The following is a 24389-nucleotide window of genomic DNA, read 5'->3' on the forward strand; positions in this document are numbered from 1 at the left end:
TAACCCCCTAAATGTACAGTGCGTGATCCCAGAAGTGGCATCCGCATCCTTTCCCCGGTCCAGACATTATCCTATCGCTAACGGGTTGTGTAGGCCATACTGATGGCATGTTACAGCGCTTACTATTTTCCCTATACACTGCTCCGTTCCGCTGCTGTGCCGCCTGTTCTGGTTTCCTGCCTGGTATGTAAATGCATACCATTATCCTTGAATTTTAAAAGCCAAGGTGAGGTCAAGTTGTATTCTTCAGTGGCACCATTTTGGGGTACATTAACATTGGTTTCTACAGATCTCTTCACTGCAGTTATCTGCTTATCTGCCATTCTAATCCTGTCTGTAAGTATGTGTATAGATAAGACAGGATCCACCATTCAAAATAGGCGATTGTCAAATCTTTTCTATTATTTCCCTGTACAATGACCTCTGCACAGGTCACATAGGATGCCTAGAAAACTCTCCCATAGTCTATGGCCCATGGGGCTGCCGGAAAGCAATTATCTTAATGCTTTCTAAATGCTGTTAAGAACAGCTCAGGTAAGATGGTTCACATCATGTTTTTCCCATCCATTTAACATATACAAAAAAAGTATACGTTAAACGGATGCCTCAGACTGCTGCCATACATTGGCATCCATTCACCATAAAAAAATAAAAATACTACTTTGGTGTGCTGCATTTTTTCTAACATGTATGTCAAATGGAGGCATAAAACGTGATGTGAACCCAACCTTAGGAAAAAAAAAAAAACTTACTATCTGGGAGGAGGTGAGTTTTTTTTTTTTTCTCCCCCCCCTTCCAGGCTGTGACGCTCTGCTGTGATTGGATTGCGTTACAGCCAGGCAGAAGGAGACGCCCAGTGAGAAACGGGGCAGTCTCCTCCTCCCTGTACCGATGCTATTCATTAGCATACCAGAGCAGCACCCAGACAAACTAGTAAGTGATATTCCCTACATAACCTGCCAGTTATTTCATAATGTCTGGGCCCATGAAAGGTCCTTTTTAAGTGCCTGGAAATGGTCCAGACAGAAATGGATGTAATGAAGATGTCACCTGGATAGACAACGAAACTGAAAGCTGCTTGTACTTGTGGGCATTGTGGTCTGTCAGGTCTATCAGAACACCTCATGTAGCCACTGCTAGGTCAGACAGCCTACATGATGGGCAATTCGTAGAAATGTTATTGCTTCTCAGTCCAGTGATGGGGGCCCCCCATCAAAGTCTATCAACTGGTCAAAATGTCTTCAGAGGAAGCTCTTCTATACCCTTTTGTGGCAAGACTGGGCGGTTAGAGGATACTTATTAAAACTGGTGCAAAAGAAAACTGACTAGCAACCAATCGGATTAATCCTTTTTTTCCCCGAAAGATCTGAGAAGCTGGCATCAGATGGTATGCTTTGGGGCAAGTAAGCCAGTTTCTCTTTGGATCAGTTTTGATAAATCTCCCCCAGTATCTAATTGGACCTTATCAGTAATTGTATCCCTATCTGCCTGAGACATAACTGCATGCAATCCAACATGTCTATCTGGGTGCGTTATTTTTTCATTGCGTGTCTGTATGCTCGGTTACAGAATTTGTCACTGATAGTGTCTCCAGTTCTGGAAACTTAAAGGGGTTGTCCAGGTTCAGAGCTGAACCTGGACATCCCTCCATTTTCACCCAGGCAGCCCCCCTGATATGAGCATCGGAGCAGTTCATGCTCCGATGCTCTCCTTTGCCCTGCGCTAAATTGCACAGGGCAAAGGCATTTTTCAGAGTTCCGGTGACGTACCGGGGCTCTCCATCGGGCTGACGGGAACCCCGGTGACGTCACCGGCACTGATGGGCGGGATTTGGCTCTGCCCTAGCCAGTAAAACGGCTAGGGCAGAGCTAAAGCCCGCCCCTCAGTCGGTGACGTCACCGAACACACCGCTGGGCGGAAGTTACCGCCCGGCAGTGTGTTATTGAAAACAAAAGAGCCCGTGCCCTGCGCGATTTAGCGCAGGGCACTGGAGCGCATCGGAGCATGAGATGCTCCGATGCTAGGCTCAGGGGGGCTGCCGGGGTGAAAATAAGGGTATGTCCGGGTTCAGCTCTGAACCCGGACAACCCCTTTAAGCAGTCCTTGGATTACATAAACAGCCGTTCATCTGAATGGCTGCCGTGTCATTAGTTTTTCTCTGCGGCTGTGGCTTTCTCCGGTCATCAGCATCTGATCAGTGGGGGGGTCTGATACTCGGGACCCCCACCAATCAGCTGTATGGGAAGGCCCCTGAGCTTCTGTGGGCTCTGCAGCCTTCTTGCTGCTTACCCTAGGCCAGTGATATTGTAACCATCAGTCATTTGCCCTAGGTGCAACTCAGCCCCCTTATTTCCCCCCCATAGCTTCTACAGTACTCCTGAGTCCTGTTGTAAGGCCAGGCAAAAGATTTGGGCCACATGTAGGGTGTTTATAGGAATAAGAGGGCTGACTTTTCACACTGGGCATGTCATATTGGACATATGTGGAAAAATTTCAGTTTTCACTTTGCACCATCTGCTGTGCATTAATTTTTGCAAAACCGCTGTGGGATCAAGATGCTCAAAACACCCCCTGGTGAATTCGGAACATTTGGAGTTTTTTTTCCCCCCGCTTTCCACTACATTGTATGCCATATTAAATTAGAAAGTACAACTTTTCCTGCAAAAAATAACCCCCTATACAGCTATATTAATGGAAAAATGAAAAAGTTATGGCTCAAAGAAGATGGGGAAGAAAAATGAAACCACAAAAAACGACACAAACTTAGGTTTCCTTTAGCCCTTAGGATACCGTACACTACCTTTTTATGTCCCTAATCCACCACTAATGGCAGCAGTACGCACATGTGCAGTAAAGTGAGGTGTTATTTGCACAGTGGCCAATGCTGATGAGGTTGGTTCAAGATGACGTATCCATGCCTTGTGGATTTTAAGGTTGGCCCCTAAGTAAGGTCTCTTTCCTGCATGTAACCAGGTGTGTGTGGTCCCTTGGAATGGACCATGGCTGCCACTGTGCATCTAATAAGACTTGAGAAAGGACCACCAGAGCCCCAAAATGTGTTGTCTGACTGAAGCTTTAGCATCTCAATAAAGAATTCCCTTGATACACCTAGTGGTCATTGTCCTGCCTTCTCTCCACTGGAATCTTCCTCACAAGAGGCCATGCTTAGGGTTTAGGCACCGTGTCCATTCAGCCTAGCAACTCTACCTTCATGACTACAATTAAGTGCTGTGCATACTTTCATTGGAAAGATGAGAGCTTCACCATGATTGCTGTTTTGAGGTTATTCAGCGGAGGCTACACATTTTGTGTCAGAGCTCCATTAGAGGCCTCCGTCACAGATTCCATAAAAAATGCCAGACATAAGTCTTCTGGAAAAAGCGTGGATGCCCAACCAGAAATGGGTCCATTTGGCGCCCTTCTGTGTTATGTGCTGACACTTCAGTTATTTTCCTTGTTCCATAGTGAAGGACAGTGGAAATTGGTAGCATCGGCATGAACCCAGCGGCATCAGATTCAGTGTGAATGTTACGTTGGATCACATGCAACGTCTGATATCCGCAGAAGTTGCAGGCCAATTCTGTTAAACCTGCTGACCATTGAGCAATGTCTGTGTGTATGTCTGATGAAACATGGAAAATAATGCATTTACCTAACGGCTCATGCACACGACCATTGTTGTTTTGCGGTCCGTTTTTTCACAGATCCGTTGTTTCGTATTGTTTTTTCTTCTCTGATTTAAAGGGGTTCTGTAGTTTGTTTACACTGATGATCTATCCTCTGGATAGATCAGCATCTGACCGGCGCGATCATCTGTTTGAAAAGGCAGCAGCGCTCCAGCAGTGCCGTGGCCTTCTCACTGTTTACCACAGGCCCAGTGACGTCACGACTAGTATTAATGGCCTGGGCGGGGCTAAGCTCTGTTCACTTGAATGGAGCTTAGCCACGCCCAGGCCAGTTGATACTAGTCGTGACGTCACTGGGCCAGCGGTAAACAGTGAGAAGGCTGCGGCGCTGCTAAAGCAGTGCTCCAGACTAAAAAAAAATACCTAGTAGCCATAGGCTCCTGAACTGAAAAATTTAGGAGCCAAATTAAATTTTTAGTCGCCAAATCGAAACCGAATCAAAATTTTGGTATTGTGGCAACGCTACGCTGATCAGATCGGCGTAGGATTGTTTAGATACTAAAATTTTGATTAGCTTTTGTCACCATAAAAAAGTATTGCGATACTCAATACCACGCCAAAAAAAAAAAAAACACACCAGAAAAAGCTGCGTGCATTTCGTGCGTTTCATTTTTTTATTAAACGTTCGGCCCATAATAGAACAGTCCTATCCTATTTTTTGGGGTGACAAGGTGACTAAAAAATAACAAATCGCATGGTTTTTATTTATTTCTGTTACGGCGCTCACCGCATAGGAGATATTTTTTTATAATTTAATAGTTTGGACTTTGCGGAGACAGTGCTATGTAATATGTTTATTTATTTATATGTAAAATTGGAAAAGGGGGGATTTAAACGTAATATTTTAGGGTACTTTCACACTAGCGTTTTTCATTTCTGGCATAGAGTTCCGTCACAGGGGCTCTATACTGGAAAATAACTGATCAGGCATATCCCCATGCATTCTGAATGGAGAGTGAGGTGAACGCATTGCACCCGCACTGAATCTGGACCCATTCGCTTCTATGGGGCTGTGCACATGAGCAGTGATTTTCACGCATTGTTGCTAGGATGAAAGTCTATATTAGCCTGGGGAATGGACCCTTTAAAATATAGCTTTAATTAAGGATTTATTAAGTTAGGATGAAAGTCTATTCACTGTTATTTTCCCTTATAACATGGTTATAAGGGAAAATAATAGCATTCTTCAATACAGAATGCTTAGTAGAAGGGTTTAAAAAATTAAAATAATGAACTCGCCTTCTCCAATTGATCCCGTAGCTGCCGATCTCCTGTTCTTTCTTCAGGACCTGTCAGTCCATTAGAACAGGACCTCCTTTCTCTGGATCTGAGAGTTCCCAGCGGTTATACCCCACTGAAAGTTTCAGTTGTTTTAAAGAGGACCTGTCACATCTCCTGACATGCCTGATTTAATAGCTTCATGCATTCCCCATGTAATAACAATTCTGGAACATCTGTTCTTATGGCTCTGTTGTGCTATTCCTTTATTTCTACTAGAAGTTATGAATGAATTGCTAGCAGTCTGCAGTAAGGGTACAAAGGGAAGGTAAAAAGTTGGGGGCGTGTCCCTGCACAGTCTCAAAAATGGCAGCACTGATTGGATAGAGTGAGTCTGCAGGTACACCCCCTCCCCCCAAACTGGTTACCTCCCTCTGTACCCTTACTGCAAACTGCTAGCAATTCATTCATAACTTCTAGTAGAAATAATAAAGGAATGGCACAACATACAGACATAAGAATAGAGGCTCCGGAATTGTTATTATATGGGGAATGCATGGAGCTATTAAAGCAGGCATTATCAGGAGTGGTGAAAGGTCCTCTTTAAATCCTAAAGTATTAGTTTGGCATTAAGGCTACAGACATTTTCTTTAAGTAGTGACATTCAGACTTTATTTTCAATTGTTAGAACACCTTATTTGCAGGGTGAATTGTATATATTAGTTGAGTAGGAGGGGGATAACCTTTCGAGAGCTCTAATTCATTCATCTTTCTGTCAATGTACAACTTTTTTTAAATAATGTTTTGAGGTACATGGGCCTTACTGATTAACATTTATTAATTCTGGTGTGTAATGAGAAGCATCCCTCCCCCCCTCATTATTATAATGCATTGGACTAACTTTGTATACCAGTCAGACTTGAAGCCTCTTCCACACAAATATATTTTATTTCCATTTCGGTTCCGTTTTTGCGGTTTCAGTTTGAGGACCGTATACAGTACCATTCATTTCGAAGGGTCCGCCCAAAAAAAAAAAACGGAAGGTACTCCTTGTGTATTCCATTTCCGTTCCGCAAAAGGATAGAACATGTCCTATTATTGTCCACATTACGGACAAGGATAGCACTGTTCTATTAGGGGCCAGCTGTTCCGTTCCGCAAAATACGGCATGCACACGGATGTCATCCATATTTTTTGTGGATCAGTTTTTTGCAAGAGGCCTAAGGCATACAGTTGTGGCTGGTCTATGGACCTTTGTTAGATAAAATCAGAATGAAAATTTATTGAAAAGGGGATTTATCAGTACATTTGATTTGCCTGGCCTTACATCCTGCAGTGTTTGAAAGCTGGGCTGCCTTCATTGTAGAAAGCATTACCCGTATTGTATACTTAGGTACTGAAACTATGCAATTGTAGATGGTGACGCTGTTGATACTTTTTTTTCTGTCTGTGCTTTAAAGGAAACCTTTCACCTGGATTTTGGGTATAGTGCTGAGGACATGGGCTGCTAGATCGCCACTATCACATCCGCAATATCCAGTCCCCATAGCTCTGTGTGCTTTTATTGTGTCAAATTATTATTTTTTTTATAATATTTAAATGAACCTTGGATGAGTCCTGTCTCCTCCATGCTTGAGAGATGAGTCCAGCGTTCTGACTCTGAGCCCAGCTACGCCCACTGTGAAGGAGCCCAGCGCCGCCCCACATCCTCTGAATCTCCTCCTTGCTCCCAGACGTCACAAAGCTAGAGTGCCGTAATCTCGCGATGCGTGAGCTAGCAAATCCAGGTGACAGGTTCCCTTTAAACTGGCAGTGGTGTATGAAATCATTACATAAAAATATACTTGTGCTTCACGGCAGGGGCATCATTAGGTCAAAACATTCGGGGCTAGAGCCCCGGATGTTTTGACCAGTGCCCCGAATGCAGGAGCCCGCGGCGCCGCCTCCTAGCTAATTTATTAATTTCACTTGCCTCTGTGTAATCTCGCACAGGCGTACTGGCAGAGGCATCGTCGAGCGAAGTGCGCATGCACCGTCTTCCAGCGCACCTCGTTCGACGATGCCTCTGCCAGTGCGCCTGTGCGAGATTACACAGAGGCAAGTGAAGTGAATAAATTAGCTAGGAGGCGGCGCTGGGCGGGGAGGGGATCTGTGGATGGCACTTATGGGGGGGGGGGATCTGTGGATGGCACTTATGGGGGGGGGGGGGATCTGTGGATGGCACTTATGGGGGGGGGGGGATCTGTGGATGGCACTTATGGGGGGGGGGGATCTGTGGATGGCACTTATGGGGGGGGGGGGGATCTGTGGATGGCACTTATGGGGGGGGATCTGTGGATGGCACTGTTACGGATGATCTGTGGGGTTGCCCAGACGACTAGGCCCTTCACTGTAGTTATTAACCCCATTCAGTAGTCCCCATTCAGCAAAGGAGGCAATATGGACAATCACAATACATTAGTAAGTGCCTTGTATTAAAGTGGTTATACCAAACCCCCCACCCCCATATGCCTTGGCCCCTCACACAGATTGTACTTACCTTGCTCCCCGGCACCCGCGTCCCTTCTGATGCCAGCATGGCGCCACTGCTTCTGCATCTCCCCGTCACACAGCTAGAAAAACAGTTAACCATTTGTGACAGATTGGCTCAATATTTTTTTTTACAAAGGCCAATTAAAAAAGATGACTTTCAGCCAAAAATCTGTAAAATGCAATCATAAAAAATTGCCTCAGAAGGTGTACATAGTCTTAAAATGTTTTGTAAAATTACCAAATCACAAAAAGTTTATTTTTTGCTCCCAAGAACACGTACAATAACTATATACAGATCTTGCATTATTCTTTAAAAAAAAAAAATCATGACATTGTACAATTTCTTTACATGCGCTTCCTTTTGTCTTTGAGTTCAGAAGATCAAAGATAAGGCGTCACACCTGAGCTCTCAGCTGACGGAACTCAGGAGGGACAGTTCTGAGGGCTGATTTTAACAGCATGTATCACAAAAACTGCTGAAAAAAATATTTTTGGGCCCCAAATGAGTAAAATACAATAATAAAACAAATTGCCCCAAAGAAATCCAAAGCTTTTTAAAAAGATATTGTAAAATAAAAAATATATTTATATTTAAGTATTTTTGAGAGGGGGGGGTCAAGAAATCCACATTTGTATTACAACATCATATGCCAAGTGGTATATAATATTAAACTTTATTCAACATGTTGTTACAATAGCCTCAATAATTAATGCTTTATGGTTTCATGATTTTACAGAGGGTTTTTTTATTTAAAGTGTAACTGTTTATTTTTTTTGTACGGTGTAGGCGCAGTGGTACTGACCATTTTTATAATATACTTTAATTACTGAAATCATACATTTCTATTAGCAACGCTCCTCTGTCTTCTGTTTACACAACTGTGGAGACTTGCTCAACACTGTTAGGGCTGTTTCACACGAGCGGATGCCGTGCGTGACATCCGCTCCGTGAATGACAGCCAAGACCCGATGCGGACAGAAGAAGCACGGAGCATTAACATGATTGATAATGCTCCGTGCCTCTCTGTGATCTCTTTACTACAAAATCACAGTGACAACTTTCTCGCTGTGATTTCGTAGTAAAGAGATCACAGAGAGGCACGGAGCATCATCAATCATGTTATTGCTCCGTGTCTGCTGTCCGCATCGGGTCTTGGATGTCACGCACGGCATCCGCTCGTGTGAAACAGCCCTTAGGGTACTTTCACACTTGCGTTTTTCTTTTCCTGCATTGAGTTCAGTACTTTTCCGGTATTGAGCCCCTAGGACGGATCAGTTTTATCCTAATGTATTCTGAAAGGAGGAGGTCTTCAGTTAAGTCTTTTTGACTTTTCAGGACGCAGACAATACCGCAGCATGCTACAGTTTTATCTCCGGCCAAAATTCCGGAAGACTTGCCCATTGACATGCATTAATGCCAAATGCCAGATCCTGCTCTAAGTGTTCCGGCAAAACTGATCCGGCATTGCGGTCTGCACATGCTCAGACTGCAAAAAAGTGCCTGCCGAAATCCTCTGCCGCAAATTTGAAAGTAGCCTTATTTAGAGCTATTTTTCTAATAGAAGTGTACGATTTCAGTAAAGTATATTACAAAAATGGTCAGTATCGCTGCCTCTATACATTACACAAATAAAGACAGTTACTTTTTTTTTTTCTTTATACTTTTACACTGATTTAAAAAAGGACTTACAGTGAATACAATTTAAAAGTACCTAGATACTCCCCCCCCCTTTTTTTTTTTTTTTTTTTTTTGTAGGTCGGGAAAGGCTGGGTTCACATGATGGTTTTTCCCATCCGTTTAACGTATACGTTAAATGGATGCCTCAGACTGATGCTAGACAATTTCATCTGTTTACCATGGAGTTCCATTATATTAAAAAAATAAAAAATAAATGATCAGGCTGCATTATCCAGAATCTTTTTTCTTTGCTGCCTAGTTTTATATTTCAGTGCGGTATTGTCTGTAACTGCACAAATATGTAAAGGGAGTGTTTACTTTTGAGTTTTCTTTTGCAAAGCAAATGAATGAAGGTTTACAAAACTCAGTTCACATTCTATGGAAAAAAAAAACCATGCAGATTTGAGGGCATGCTGGAGACTCAAATACATGGCCTACTTGCTATTGGTATTGGATGGTTTAGCAAAAGTGTGAATGGCCTAAAGATGTCCCTTTCAGTGTATGAAAGGTGATTGTACCTGATTTGAAGGAATTCCCTCAGATTGTCTTACCACATACACCACGTTACCAGAGAGAGTCTTTACATTGTTTCTGTGTAGTTTGGGATTTTAAGTGCTGATATCCAAGTGTATGCATATTTTGACTTTTTAATGAGTGCTATGTCATATTTTGTTTGCAGCTACTTGGAAAAATATGAGAAAGTACATCATTTTGGTGAAGATGATGATGAAGTCCAGCCGGGCAATCTCAAACCTCAGCTCCCTATTGGTGCAATACCATGCACGTACAACTACCAGCAGCACGTTGTTCCAGGTACGCAGATTTCTCAGACCATTTTGTATATGAAATGAGAATACTAATGAGTGGATATACTCCATTATTCCAGAAATCATAGAGGGGTACTGGGAGATAAAAGGATTCTAATAAGGTACTTGTTCATGGATCCTCCTGACAGTGGGATGAGGGCAAAAAAAATGAATGGCTTCTCACATCCATGTGTATGCTTATTCTGGGCATGCTGGGATTCTACTGCTGAATTACTGGTGGTGTGCCATGTGTCTGCAACAGAGATGATACTACATTGCAATCATTATTAAAGGGCATCTGACAGCAGATTTGTACCTATGACACTGGCTGACCTGTTACATGTGCACTTGGCAGCTGAAGGCATCTGTGTTGGTCCTATGTTCATATGTGTCCGCATTGCTGATAAAAAGTATGTTTTATTATTTGCAAATGAGCCTCTAGGAGCAATGGGTCATCTAGAGGCTCCGCTCTCTGCAACTGCTGCGCCCTCTCCACTTTGAAAGGACCAGGCAGTGAAAATGACATCACAGTTGGCCCTGATTTCTCCTAAAGTAAATCAAAGTGGAGAGGGTGCAGCAGTTGCAGAGAGCGGAGCCTCTAGGTGTAACTGCATCGCCCCATTTGCTCCTACAGGCTTATTTGCATATAATAAAACATAATTTTTCTCAGCAATGCGGGCACATATGAACATGGGACTAACACAGATGCCTTCACCTGCCAAGTGCGCATGCAACAGGTCAGCCAGATTCATAGGTACAAATCTGTTGACAAACACCCTTTAAATGCTGAGCATGTATTCACTAGTAGTAAAAATGTAATGGAACAAACCATTATCTTTTACATGTCAGACATTTATTAACTATATGGATAGCTGCTTCAGTCGCAACCATTTTACATGAAATATTATTACATGAAATATTATTATTATTATATACTATAACAGATGTTCCCATCTTGGCCATTCTTGGCTGACTGGAATACCCATTCTATGCGTCAGCCAGTTTTAAAGGGGTTTTCCGAGATTTTAATATTGATGACAAAAAGAAAGCATATAATTCACTGAAACAGGAGGGTAGCACTGAAAAACTATAAGAAAAAAAATAGAACATGTAAAAAACTAATAAAAGCGGCAAAACTAGAGACCGAGAGATTAATTGCCAAAGAGAGTAAAACTAGCCCTAAAATGTTCTTCAATTATATAAATGTTAAAAAGTATAAATCTGAAGGTGTCGGCCCTTTAAAGAGTAATGAGGGGGGAGTCGCAGAGAGCGACGAGGAGAAAGCAAAGCTGTTAAATATTTTTTCTCTCCAATGTATTCACTGAGGAAAATAAATGATGACATGCAGAATGTAAAAATAAATTCCCCATTAAAATTGCCCTGTCTGACCCAGGAAGAAGTACATCAGCGACTTAAAAAGATTAAAATAGACAAATCGCCAGGACCGGGTGGCATACACCCCCGTATCCTAAAGGAATTAAGTAATGTCATAGCCAGACCCTTATTTCTGATATTTGCAGACTATATACTGAGAGGGAATGTCCCACAGGATTGGCGCATGGCAAATATGGTGCAAATATTCAAAAAGGGTCCAAAAACAGAGCCTGGAAACTATAGGCCGGTAAGTTTACCATCTGTTGTGGGTAAACTGTTTGAAGGTTTTCTGAGAGATTCTATCTTAGAGCATCTCAACGGAAATAAGCAAATAACGCCATATCAGCATGGCTTCGTGAGGGATCGGTCATTTAATCAGTTACTTTGAGGAGGTAAGTTCTAGACTTGACAGCAGCGAATCAATGGATGTTGTATATCTGGACTTATCCAAAGCATTTGACACTACCGCATGAAAGGTTAGTATATAAAATGAGTGCTCGGACTGGGAGAAAACGTCTGTATGTGGGTAAGTAACTGGCTCAGTAATAGAAAACAGAGGGTGGTTATTAATAGTACACACTCAGATTGGGTCACTGTCACTAGTGGAGTACCTCAGGGGTCAGTATTGGGCCCTATTCTCCAATATATTTATTAATGATCTTGTAGAAGGCTTGCATAGTAAAGTATCAATTTTCGCAGATGACACTAAACTGTGTAAAGTAATTTACACTGATGAGAACAGTATACTACTACAGAGGGATCTGGATAGATTGGAGGCTTGGGCAGAGAAGTGGCAGGTAAGGTTTAACACTGACAAATGTAAAGTTATGCACATGGGAAGGAATAATGCAAGTCACCCGTACATACTAAATGGTAAAACACTCGGTAACACTGACATGGAAAAGGATCTAGGAATTTTAATAAACAGCAAACTAAGCTGCAAAAACCAGTGTCGGGCAGCTGCTGCCAAGGCCAATAAGATAATGGGTTGCATTAGGCTACTTTCACACTTGCGGCAGGACGGATCCGACAGGCTGTTCACCATGTCGGATCCGTCCTGCGGCTATTTCGCCGTGCCCGCGGACCGCCGCTCCGTCCCCATTGACTACAATGGGGACGGGGGCGGAGCTCCGGCGCAGCACGGCGCTGCACGGAGAAAGCCGCCGGACTAAAAAGCCTGACATGCAGTAATTTTAGTCCGGCGGCCTTTCTCCGTGCAGCGCCGTGCTGCGCCGGAGCTCCGCCCCCGTCCCCATTGTAGTCAATGGGGACGGAGCGGCGGTCCGCGGGCACGGCGAAATAGCCGCAGGATGGATCCGACATGGTGAACAGCCTGTCGGATCCGTCCTGCCGCTAGTGTGAAACTAACCTTAGAAGGGGCATAGATTCCCGTGATGAGAACATAGTCCTACCACTTTACAAATCGCTAGTCAGACCACACATGGAGTACTGTGTACAGTTCTGGGCTCCTGTAAACAAGGCAGACATAGCAGAGCTGGAGAGGGTCCAGAGGAGGGCAACTAAAGTAATAACTGGAATGGGGCAACTACAGGACCCTGAAAGATTATCAAAATTAGGGTTATTCACTTTAGAAAAAAAGACTGGGGGGCGATTTAATTAATATGTATAAATATATCAGGGGTCAGTACAGAGATCTATCCCATCATCTATTTATCACTGTGACGAGGGGACATCCTCTGCGTCTGGAGGAAAGAAGGTTTGTACACAAACATAGAAGAGGATTCTTTACGGTAAGAGCAGTGAGACTATGGAACGCTCTGCCTGAGGAGGTGGTGATGGTGAGTACAATAAAGGAATTCAAGAGGGGCCTGGATGTGATTGGCTTCTACCTCAGTTTTTTTTATTTATTTTTTGCCTTCCTCTGGATCAACTTGCAGGATAACAGGCCGAACTGGATGGACAAATCTTTTTTCGGCCTTATGTACTATGTTACTATGATGACCTTAGGATAAACAATGAAGGGAAGGCTTCTCTTCAACCAGCTGATCGGTGGAGGTGTTGGACCCCTGCCAATTTGATTGATTGATGACCTATCCTGAGGAAGGGTCATCAATATTAAAATCCCGGAAAAGCCCTTTAAGGTAACAGCTAAGGCAGCTGTGTTATTCACTAAGCTCCCAAATGAGTGAGTATGAGCTACAGAAACAGAATAGCACAGCAAGCTATGCAGTGTCCGTGACTCAGGAGCTACTAAACACTAAAAGTTAGAGAATTCACAAAAAAATAAAAAGGTATCCTAGATTAATCTCCTTTCCATGAGCTCAGCCGATTCCATGCTCAATGGTTGCTGGATGTGTAATACAGCTTACAACCGGCCGCAGTGACTGGATGGGAGATGACTCTGATTCTGGTCAATTAACCCCTCATGAACTGTGGTCAATAGCAACTGCAGCAGATGTCCTCCGAATGAAGCCACTGCAGCGAAATCCTGGGCTTCCGATTAATTACTTAAGACGGCTTAACTGGTATCGCTGTGTCTGAAAATGTCCAGACTATTTAAAATATAAAAATATCAGTGCTGTAACAGGAAAAAAAATTACCAATTTGTTGTTTTTTGATCGGCTTGAATAAAGTGATTTGAAGGATCAGATGTACTCTGAAGCATTGTATATTAAAACAGCAGTCAGTGTGATGTCTGTTCAAGTCCCCTGGTGGTACGAATATAATAAATAAATGAAAAATAAGAAAAGAAAAAATCGAATTTTCCCCATTAAAAACACTTTGTGTCAAGAAATAAAAAGATGAAGTATATATAATTGGTATCTCTGCACCCGAACTATAACATTATAATTATTGTATTGACATGACTACTGTAAAAAGAAGAAATCAAAGGTATATCCAAGGTAAAATGATATTTTTGCAGAAAGATGACCGGCACCAAAATGGTAGAATTGAGGATTTATTTTTTTTTCAATCCCCCTGCCATGTCCTGTAGATTAACATTTAATACAGGAGGTGGGTGCGGCACCTGAGGGGTTAACGGCCGCAGATCGCAGCTCCCCGCCAGCACCCGCCTCCTGGATTTGTATTAAATGTTTAATTTCATTAGTGGCGCAGTGAGCCTGCCCCTCCCTCTCTCATTGGTGGCAGCAGCGGCACAGGGGGGGGGGAGAGAGTGCTTCCTTCTCCCCTGTGCTGCTGAGGAGAGCATAGCACGCTGAGAGCAGCATGCTTCATGTTCTCTGATACTAGACTGCGCAATAGCGAAGCCTACTATCGAGACAGGGCAAATCCCGGTATTGAGGTCGATACCAAACAAAAGTATTGATTGGGTATCGAAAATTCGATACCCGAAACGACCCTAACCACGTGTATATATATTTTTTTTTTCCTTGATACTGTTAAATGAACTGGTCAGTTTGAAATTAATGAAGGGCTTCCCAGGGGGAGACTCCAAGCACTCTGCTCCATGGGCCGTCATCGGCTCAGCTCTACTTTTTGAGTTTGTGGAGTACGGTTCTACAGAAAGTGTATGGAGCATTGTGCAACGCAGGTGAAAGCCGAAGGAGCATCTGGCTCTGAGCAGCTCTTCTGCCCCTATTGTTTTTTCCACAAAGGTTTAGTTACCCTTAAACTGAATGCGCCACCAGAAAATGATATAGTTACATAGTTGATACGGTTGAAAAAAGACATAAGTCCATCAAGTTCAACCAAGGGGATAGGTGGTGACGCAAATCCCAGAAGGAAGTGTGTAGTCTGACATTCGGCATAAACCATTCCTATCTTCCAAATAAGAGGAGCGTTCTTTGTTGTCTAACTTGTTTATTGGCAAAACAGGATTGTTTGATTGGTAAAACTATAAGACTACAAATAGCTTGTATAAGTACAAGGCATAGCATGTACTAGAACGTTTGCATTGCCAATGAAAGCGCATGGTAAAATAGTTGCCTATACATAGGATTACATGTCTAGCTAACAGTAGAAACAACTGAGTCACAATTACAACTGACTGAACAGCTCTGCATAACATCGTATCCCTGAAACAAAGGTAGATCTCGTACCAGATATTCTTTTACAAGGATGGTGGAGTTTGAGGAGATATCGGCAGAGCTGTCCATGTGTCCTGGAGACTGGAGGCTTCTCTTTCCCAGGATGCTTTGCACTCCCACAATGCAGTGCACCACCCACAATGCCGTAGTCTTTGTAACAGGAAAAACAAAGTGTTATTAACTTAACACCACTAAATGGTGCTATAACAACACAAATCACTACAGAAATACCAAAACTGAGGAAGACCTGATCTGTAATGAGTCTCAAACTCTGCTGGGCAGAACAAAGTGAGACTCGGATTTCTACACATTTTCATAAGCATTAATGTTTACTTTTCATCTAAACCCTTTTTAAATCTGTCCACTGTTCCTGCTGTGACTGCGTCCTGAGGAAGTCTATTCCACAGATTCACAGTTCTTACAGTAAAGAAGCTTTGACGCTTCCGGAGAGTTGGAGACTGAACTTTTTCCTCTCTAATCGGAGACGCACCGTCTTTTGAGGGTATTTTACATGGAACCGTTTTTCACCATATTTTTTGTATGACCCATTTATATATTTGTACAGGTTAATCATGCCCCCCCTTAGACGTCTCTTCTCAAGACTAAATAAATTCAATTCTTTTAATCTTTCTTCATAACCAAGACCCTCTATACCCCTTATTTTAGTCTCTCTCCTCTGTACGTTTCCAGCTGTAGTGCGTCTTTTCTATGGACTGTTGCCCAGAACTGAACTGCATATTCCAGATGAGGCCACACCAGCGCTTTGTAAAGTGGTAGTATTACATCCCTGCCCCGCGAGTCCATGCCTCGTTTAATGCATGACAATATCCTGGTGGCCTTAGAAGCAGCTGATTGGCATTGTATGCTGTAATTTAATCTACCATCCACAAGGACACCCAAATCCTTCTCTATAAGTGACTCCCCCGGTGTTACATCCCCTAGGACATATGAAGCACAGAGATTACTACCAAGATGCATAACTTTTCATTTATCCACATTGAACCTCATTTGCCAAGTTGATGCCCAATCACTGAGTGTTCAAGTCAGCATGTAGTTTATGGACATCTTCCATAGACTGTACAGTTCTACATATCTTAGTGTCATCTGCAAAAATAGAAATTGCGCTATTAATCTCATCCTCGATATCCTAAATAAATACATTTTAAATAATAAAGGGCCCAGCACTGAACCTTGGGGTACCCCACTTATAACCTGGGACCATTCTGAATAGGAATCATTGACCACAACTCTCTGGACACGGTCCTTTAGCCAGTTTTCAATCCAATTACAAACTATACTTTCCAAGCCAATAGACCTTACTTTACTTATTAAGCGTCTATGAGGGACAGTATCAAAAGCCTTTGCAAAATCCAGAAACACTACATCCACAGCCGCCCTTCTGTCCAGGCTACTACTCACCATCTCATAAAAACAAATCGGGTTAGGCTACTTTCACACTTGCGTTCAGAGCGGATCCGTCTGGGGTCTGCATAGACGGATCCGCTCATATAATGCAGACGATGGGATCCGTTTAGAACGGATCCGTCTGCATTATATTTTAGAAAATATTCTAAGTGTGAAAGTAGCTCAGACGAATCCGTCCAGACTTTACATTGAAAGTCAATGGGGGACGGATCCGTTAGAAAATTGAGCCATATTGTGTCAACTTTAAACGGATCCGTCCCCATTGACTTACATTGTAAGTCTGGACGGATCCGTTTGCCTCCGCACGGCCAGACGGACACTCGAACGCTGCAAGCAGCGTTCAGGTGTCCGCTTGCTGAGCGGAGGACAAACTGTGCCAGACTGATGCATTCTGAGCGGATCCGCATCCACTCAGAATGCATTGGGGCTGTACGGATGCGTTCGGGGCCACTTGTGAGAGCCTTCAAACGGAACTCACAAGAGGAGCCCCGAACGCTAATGTGAAAGTAGCCTTAGTATGACAACTTCTGTCCTTAGTAAACCCATGCTGGTTATCACTTATAATATTTTTTAGTCACATACTCCTGTATATAGTCCCTTAAGAGTCCTTCAAACATTTTTCCCACAACAGAAGTTAAACTAACTGGTCTATAATTGCCTGTGGAGGACGTAGATCCTTTTGAGTATGGACCCCACGTTTGCCTTGCACCAATCACTTGGCACTGTACTAGTATCTAGAGAATCTTTAAAAATTATAAATGGGCACAGCAATGACTGAACTGAGCTCTTTAAGCAGTCTTGGGTGTAATCCATCTGGACCCAGAGCCTTGTTCACATTTACCTTGTTTAATTTTATCTTGGACCATAACTACAGTTTTAGGGGACCTACCTGCTCGGACCTTGGTTTTTTAGCATTTATATATTAAAGAATTGTTTGATTTATTTTGCTCTCTTTTGCCACCTGCTGTTTGTCTTGTATTTTTGCAAACTTTATTTTCTTTTTACAAATTTTATTAAGCACTTTGTAATCTTCAAACGCTACAGCTAACCCCTCAGATTTTTGTATTTTTAAATGCCCAATTGTTTGTTTTAATCATGGTTTTTATGTTTATAAAGACACAAGTAGCGGAGCGGAGTTATAGAATATTGACTTACACACAGAGCAGAAAACCACTAAAATTTAACTTTTAATAGTATAAAATAAAATATAATTTACCCTCATATAAAGACGATGGCTTATAATAATCACAAGTCCACAGAAAAACTAGTGTGGCACGATATAATAGATATACCAAGATAGCTACTAGTGATATATTTGGAACAAGTAAATAGGATTATCTAGGACATAATATATCATACACTTAAACAGTGAGGGCCACTTGGTGCGGTTACTCGCAGTTCCCGTGATTTTTGCGTGGTGCCACTTGATGAAGTCACGGTTACTGTGATTTGGGAAGAGAACGCCCATCGGGTTGGATGTCTTGTCCCTGGGTGTCCCTTTTGATGCTGTTTGATGGATAGATCCACGGTTTCTATAGATTAAAGAATGACGCCCAATGAAGTCACAAGGGTGGAAGTGGTCGGGAGATGACTTGTCCCTAGGTGTCTCTTCTTAGTCTATCCCTGCCTAAAAGCGGAGCACCCGCCCTGAAAGGGGCGACCCCACTTCTCGGTGGCTAAACCCTGGAATATACCCTAGAAAGCCCTAAATACACTTGTCAACCAAAGTCCGACTCGTTTCCCCATCCAAGATGATGATGGGTCATCAGGGGACAAAAAGTGCCAAAGATGAAGGAAAGAATACTGGCAGCCTAAATATAGTGAATGCAAATAACTGACCACAGGCCCATTCTTTTATACCCAGTTACAATACCTGTGTTTGCACATTTTCCTCCCGCTCTCAGATGTGTGATAGCCGGAAGTGAAAGTGAAATTTACATCACTTCCGGTAAATGGAGCGCAAATGCGTTCCATCATAATAATGCACATATGACTCAAAAAGCAAGATTGTAAGGAAATTAAAATTACAGAGGAGGAGCCGATATGGGAGAGACTAGGTTAAGAAACTGAGTGAATCCCACAGCTAGTGCGTGTGCGCCAAATAAAGGAAAACTTCCGGCGGGCGATACGCACTTCCGGTCTGTGGAACGTATGTCGCAAGGATGATGGTAAACTGTGAACATGCGTTCCACCACTGTGAAGGGGTACTAGATATAATATTGGGGCAATTGATAATCAAAGTACATATTCAAAAAGCATAAAGGGACTGACCAAAAATAAAGTGAGGGAGACAGAGAATTAATGGACAAAGGTTGAGGGATAAATGCCCATAAACCCCAGAATCCCCATCAGATAAATTGAGCACATATGACCAATCTTCGTCTGATAATATAAGGCAGGTTAGTGTGCACAATTTAATTAAGTAAGAGAACAAACATTAAACAGAGGGTAAGAAGAAGAGGGATTTAGTCAAAGAAAACGGACGAACAATATCTGTTAATTGAGACCGAGAGGAGACGGTGTACCACCCCTAGGGGATCTGCGGACTACCTCGATTACCTGAAATTTGATAGTCCTGTAGTCACCATTGTGGTACTCTAAAACGTGACGTGCTATCTGTTTGTCATGACGATGGTTGATATCCCCCAGGTGATCACCACCTGTTCAATGTATTTTTAAAGAGTTTTTAATTTTCCATGTCAATATCTAGATTTGAACAATAACCATACAATCCTGCAGTTTTCACTGTCTGCTAAGCCTAATAGGCTCTGCTTCTTGATCTGTACTGTCACTTCACCACAGCTATCTACTTATCACCACAGCTATTCTAATCTGCCTGTAATCATACCACCTCGTGTATAGATAAATCAGGATCCACCATAGGTGATTGTTAGTGTTGAGCAAAGCGAGCTTCGGATGCTTCATCCGAAGTATCTTCGTTCAAAACGACGGAATAATACTGTACAGAGATCCCTCTCCCTTACGATATTAGAATGTATGGGCTCTGATGAACCGAAGTTGGTTATTCACGAAGTCGCGCTTGATGAATAACTTCGGTAGTTCAATTTTAAAGTGTAAAAAACGCTTTAAAGTTTGAGACCAAACTCTGCTTTGGTTCCGAGGTAGTCTCAACTGAAGCAGAGTTTGGCTTTAAAGTAGTTTTCCGCTTTAAAAATTAACTACCAAAATTATTCAACTAAGTTATGCGCGGATCCACGCACAGTATTATTCCAAATTTTTGAACAAAGCGACTTCGTATGAAGCATCTGAAGCTTGCTTCCCTCAACACTAGGGATTGTCAAAGCTGATCTATTCTTTCCTTGTACAGTGACCTCTGCACAGGTCACAGAGCTGCCTAGAAAACTCCCATAGAAGTCAGTAAGGTCACCTCCTGACCATTGTGTCTATGGCCCATGGGGCTGCTGTAAATCCTTTTTCTTGATGCTTTCTAAATGCTGCTAAAGGGGTTTCCCAACTGTATTTTACTGATCCGTGGGGGTCCGACACCCGTGAACCCCACCGATCAGCTGTTTGAGAAGCAGCGGCAGTCGTAGTAACGCCATGGCCTTCTCCAGCTTTTTTTTCCTAGATTGTGTGACGTTATGTTGAACGGTCACATGGCCTAGATGCAGTTTAGCCACATTGAAATGAATGGACCTGAGCTGTGATACCAAGCACATCTGCTGTAAAATGTTTGGAGCTGTGCTTGGTAAGCAGAGTGAAGGCTGCGGCCCTCACAGGAGCATTGTGCCTTCTCAAACAGCTGATCGGCAGGTAAAGATGTTGTGGGTATCGAAATACTGTCTCCTGCTCCATATGCTGATTACTATCGGAGCAATGGGGCGGAGACATCAGCTTCTCTCCTGGGAGTTCCTTCTCCCTGCGCTGCGATTGGACAGCGCTATAGCCAGGGAGAAGGAATGCCCACTAGAGAAGCTGATGTCTCCTCCCCATTGCTCCGATAGTAATTAGCATATGGAGCAGGAGGCAGTAATGGGGAACACCAGGCGAACGGAATGGCGCCCAGGAATAATAAGTGCTGGTACATCTCTGGGCACCTCTCTGTGTAGCCTGCTACTGAAAGTCTGGACCCATATAAGGTCGTCTTTAACACATAATACAGGAGGCAGGTGCCGGCAGCAGAATCGCATAGACGGCACCCTGCCTCTGACAGGGAGCTGCGATCAGCGGCAGTTAACCCTTCAGGTGCAGCACCTGAGGGGTTAAAGGGAGTCTGTCACCTACATAACACGTTTTAAACTGATGATATAGCTCTGTGGGAGGCAGAACCATAACACCGAGGGTACCCATGTTTAGTTTTTCAGAGCCTCCAAACTACCTAAAATGAAGCTTTAAAAATATGCAAATTACCTATCGCAAGTGCCCAGGGGTGGAGAGTGTGCTGCAAGTGCCCGGTGCTCCCCGCCTTACTTGCTTCTGACTCCTCCCCTCTTTATCGTCCGGCCAGCCCTGTATCCTTGCTGGGTCATTTTCTTCTCAATTATCATAATCCAGAGCCTGTGCGCTTAACCCCCCCCTCCCTTAAAATCATTGGTGGCACAGTGCGCCCGCCCCTCTCAACCCCACAGTATTAAAATTATTGGTGGCAGTGGCCACAGGGTCCCCTCCGCCCTCTTCATTGGTGGCAGTGGCAGCTTCTGATGGGAGCCCCAGCAGTGTAATCTTGGGGCTCCGATCGGTTACCATGGCAGCCAGGACGCTACTGAAGCCCTGGCTGCCATAGTCAGCTCCCTGCTGCTGTCTGCACAGAGCAGCAGGGAGTGTGAGAGGTCCTATTCACCTTAATAGAGATCTATCAGGGTGAATAGGACAAGGGATTAGAAGATCCCAGTTTCTGGCGGGAGACATTGTTCCTGCTCCTAGAGGCTCCGTTCTCCCACCTTTTGTTGCCTTCTTCCAAGTCCTGATTGACAAGGCCAGGCAGAGCTCTCATCTGTCTGCCAGCCCTGTGGTCTGGTGTAATCTCGCACCGTTCAGAATTCGGCGCAGACACGGTGTGGGATAGACGATTGCAGGCTGCCAGCTTCCTCACCTGCACCATATACTGAACAACACGAGATTTCACCAGAGCACAGGTCTGGCAGACAGATGCAAGCACTGCCTGGCCCTGTCAATCAGGGCTTCTAGAGGCTAATTGGCATACTATAGAAGTTAGATTTCTGGCGTAACGGGCACACAGATAAAAGTAGGAATAGGCTAGTTAGGTTTAGCTGACATTAGCACATCGCTAATGTCGGCTGGCTTAATAGGGTTAATTCTAGTGACAGAATCCATTTTTAAGGGTACTTTCACGTGTTGTTTGATTCCGGCAGGCAGTTCCGTTGCCTGAACTGACTGCCTGATCAGCCTAAGTAGCCTAAGAAGAGCCCAGACAAGATGGCAGCCCCCATAATCATGTTCAGAAATAGAATAAAATATCTTCAATCAGAAAAAAAAAACTGAATAGAAAAAAGTATGTTATATATGTGATGTGTTCAGCAATACCAATTAATATTTTTTTTTAACTGCTATTAAAAAGTTGATGTTAAATCACATTTCTACTATTAGCCTTTTTTCTTATAGTTAGGACGAATGCACACGGCCGTGTTTCACGTGAGTGGTCCGTGGAACCACGGGCTGGATTCCTGCTGAGAGCAGGAGCGCACGGCGTCATTGGTTGCTATGACGCTGTGCGCCCCCTGCTGCCACCGCAGTACATTGATACACTGGTATAGATCATACCAGTGTATTACTATATTGCGGCGGCAGCAGGGAGCGCATGGCATCAAAGCAACCAATGACGCCGTGCGCTCCTGCTCTCACCACAGACCGCTCACGTGAAACACGGCCGCGTGCATTTGGCCTAAGGCTTATTGATAAAGGACCTTTATAATTGTAGGTCACTGGTAACCTTCTGTGCATAACATGTTCATTTTTCCTGTCTCTTGCTTATTTTTTTGTCTTGTTTCTTGTATAGATTATTTGCGTCAAAGTTATGGGCTTACTATGGACTTCAACACGCCAAATGATTACAACAAACTGGTGCTTTCGCTTTTATCTGGGCTCCCGAATGAAGTGGACTTTGCAATAAATGTTTGCACCCTACTGTCTAATGAAAGCAAGCATGTTATGCAGCTTGAAAAGGACCCCAAAATCATCACGTTGTTGCTTGCAAATGCTGGTGTGTTTGATGATAGTGAGTATTTATTTATTTTCTGCACTTTTATAGCACTACTACTATACAGACATTAGCATCCAACTGTCACCAATGGGGCTCACAATCTAAGTTCCCTATCAGTATGTCTTTGGAGTGTGGGAGGAAACCGGAGTACCCAGAGGAAAGCCACGCAAACAAGGGGAGAACATACAAACTCCATGCAGATGTTGCCCTTGGTTGGATTCGAACCTAGGACCCCAGTGCTGCAAGGCACCAGTGCTAACCATTGAGCCACCGTGCTGCCCATGTAAATTACGTTTTCATATGTATATATAATTAGTGTTGCAGTGTGTATACTGTTCAGTGTTGTTGCTGTTCACAGGGTTTTATGGCGAGGAATGACTTTTTACTTATGCCCTGTAGCCTGCCTCACTTATTGAAAGATTCATACATTCCTGCTCCTCGCCACTCCGATCCATCTTCCTACCAGCTTAGGCATGTTCACTTGCACAGCTGCAGCCAATGACTGGCTTCAGCGATGATGTTCCACTTAGGGAGATGTCACCATTGAATCCAGTCATTGGCTGCAATGGTGCAGGTGACCATGTCCATAACCAGCTTGAGGAAAACAAGCCAGGGATCGGGAGGTAAGTATAACTTTGAATAGGTGAAGTAGACTATGGGGCTTAAGTAGAATAGAAAGTAATTTATTACCAGAAAAGCCATTCAAAAAGGTTGTCCCGTCTTGTAGCGTCCAAAGCGAAATGGGACTAAGCGCCTTCCCTAGGTGGCCAGGCTTATGGAAACGGCCAAGCGGGCCAGTGCTCTGCTGTTCTGTAGCTCTATTTCTCTGCTGCAATAACTTCGGGAGTTACAGAAGCAGCTCAGCTTGTTCAGAAAAGAAAATGGAAATAATTTAGGTTTCTTTTCATTTAATTTTACACATTTTTAAACTTTTTTTATTTTCGGCTTTTTGATATTTTTTTTAACTAATGTTTACTCTAAAATTGAGCTTTTTTTATATGCGTTCATCATGGTCTTCAATAAATTTTTGATAACCTGTCCACTTTTAGGTAATCTGGTCTTGACTAGTGGTATGACAAGGATTTGCGTAAGGATATATATTTTAGGATTTTTTTTTTCCCAACTTTTTTTTTATGGTCTGTCCCACAAAGACCATTGTGGTGGGGGAAGAAATGTATTGTTTTACTTTACTTTTTCACTGTAAGTGGGGCTGCAAAGCAGTCCCAAGTTACAATAGTAGCCTGCCCAGTGCAAGAGTCTAGTTAGACCTAGCACCAGCCTCAGGATCACCGGGACAAATAGAGGCAGCAGTGACGGCGCTGCCTCTATTCTATACATGATGCTCATGAAGTACTGTATCCTGTCCTCTCTGTGCTTCTGAAGTGGTGACCAGCGCTTCTCTCTGGTGTCCCACAGTGACATTCAGCTGTCAAGCAGTATGCTAAAGCCTGTTCTGTAAATATACTATGGAGCGGACTT

The 24389-nt window shown here is 43.4% G+C and overlaps 1 protein-coding gene across 2 annotated transcripts in view; it reads left to right on the forward strand.

Annotated features, from left to right (window-relative positions):
• ARID2 (AT-rich interaction domain 2) overlaps positions 1–24389 on the forward strand; it is a 101929-nt gene that overhangs the window by 13781 nt on the left and 63759 nt on the right. For both annotated transcript variants that reach the window (XM_044280378.1, XM_044280379.1), the window contains exons 4-5: positions 9794–9927; positions 22707–22925. In XM_044280378.1, the coding sequence (XP_044136313.1) occupies positions 9794–9927; positions 22707–22925 (353 nt within the window). The remainder of the gene's footprint in view (positions 1–9793; positions 9928–22706; positions 22926–24389) is intronic.

The sequence above is a fragment of the Bufo gargarizans genome, chromosome 2 (assembly GCF_014858855.1).
Source record: "Bufo gargarizans isolate SCDJY-AF-19 chromosome 2, ASM1485885v1, whole genome shotgun sequence".
In the NCBI taxonomy this organism is placed as follows: Eukaryota; Metazoa; Chordata; class Amphibia; order Anura; family Bufonidae; genus Bufo; species Bufo gargarizans.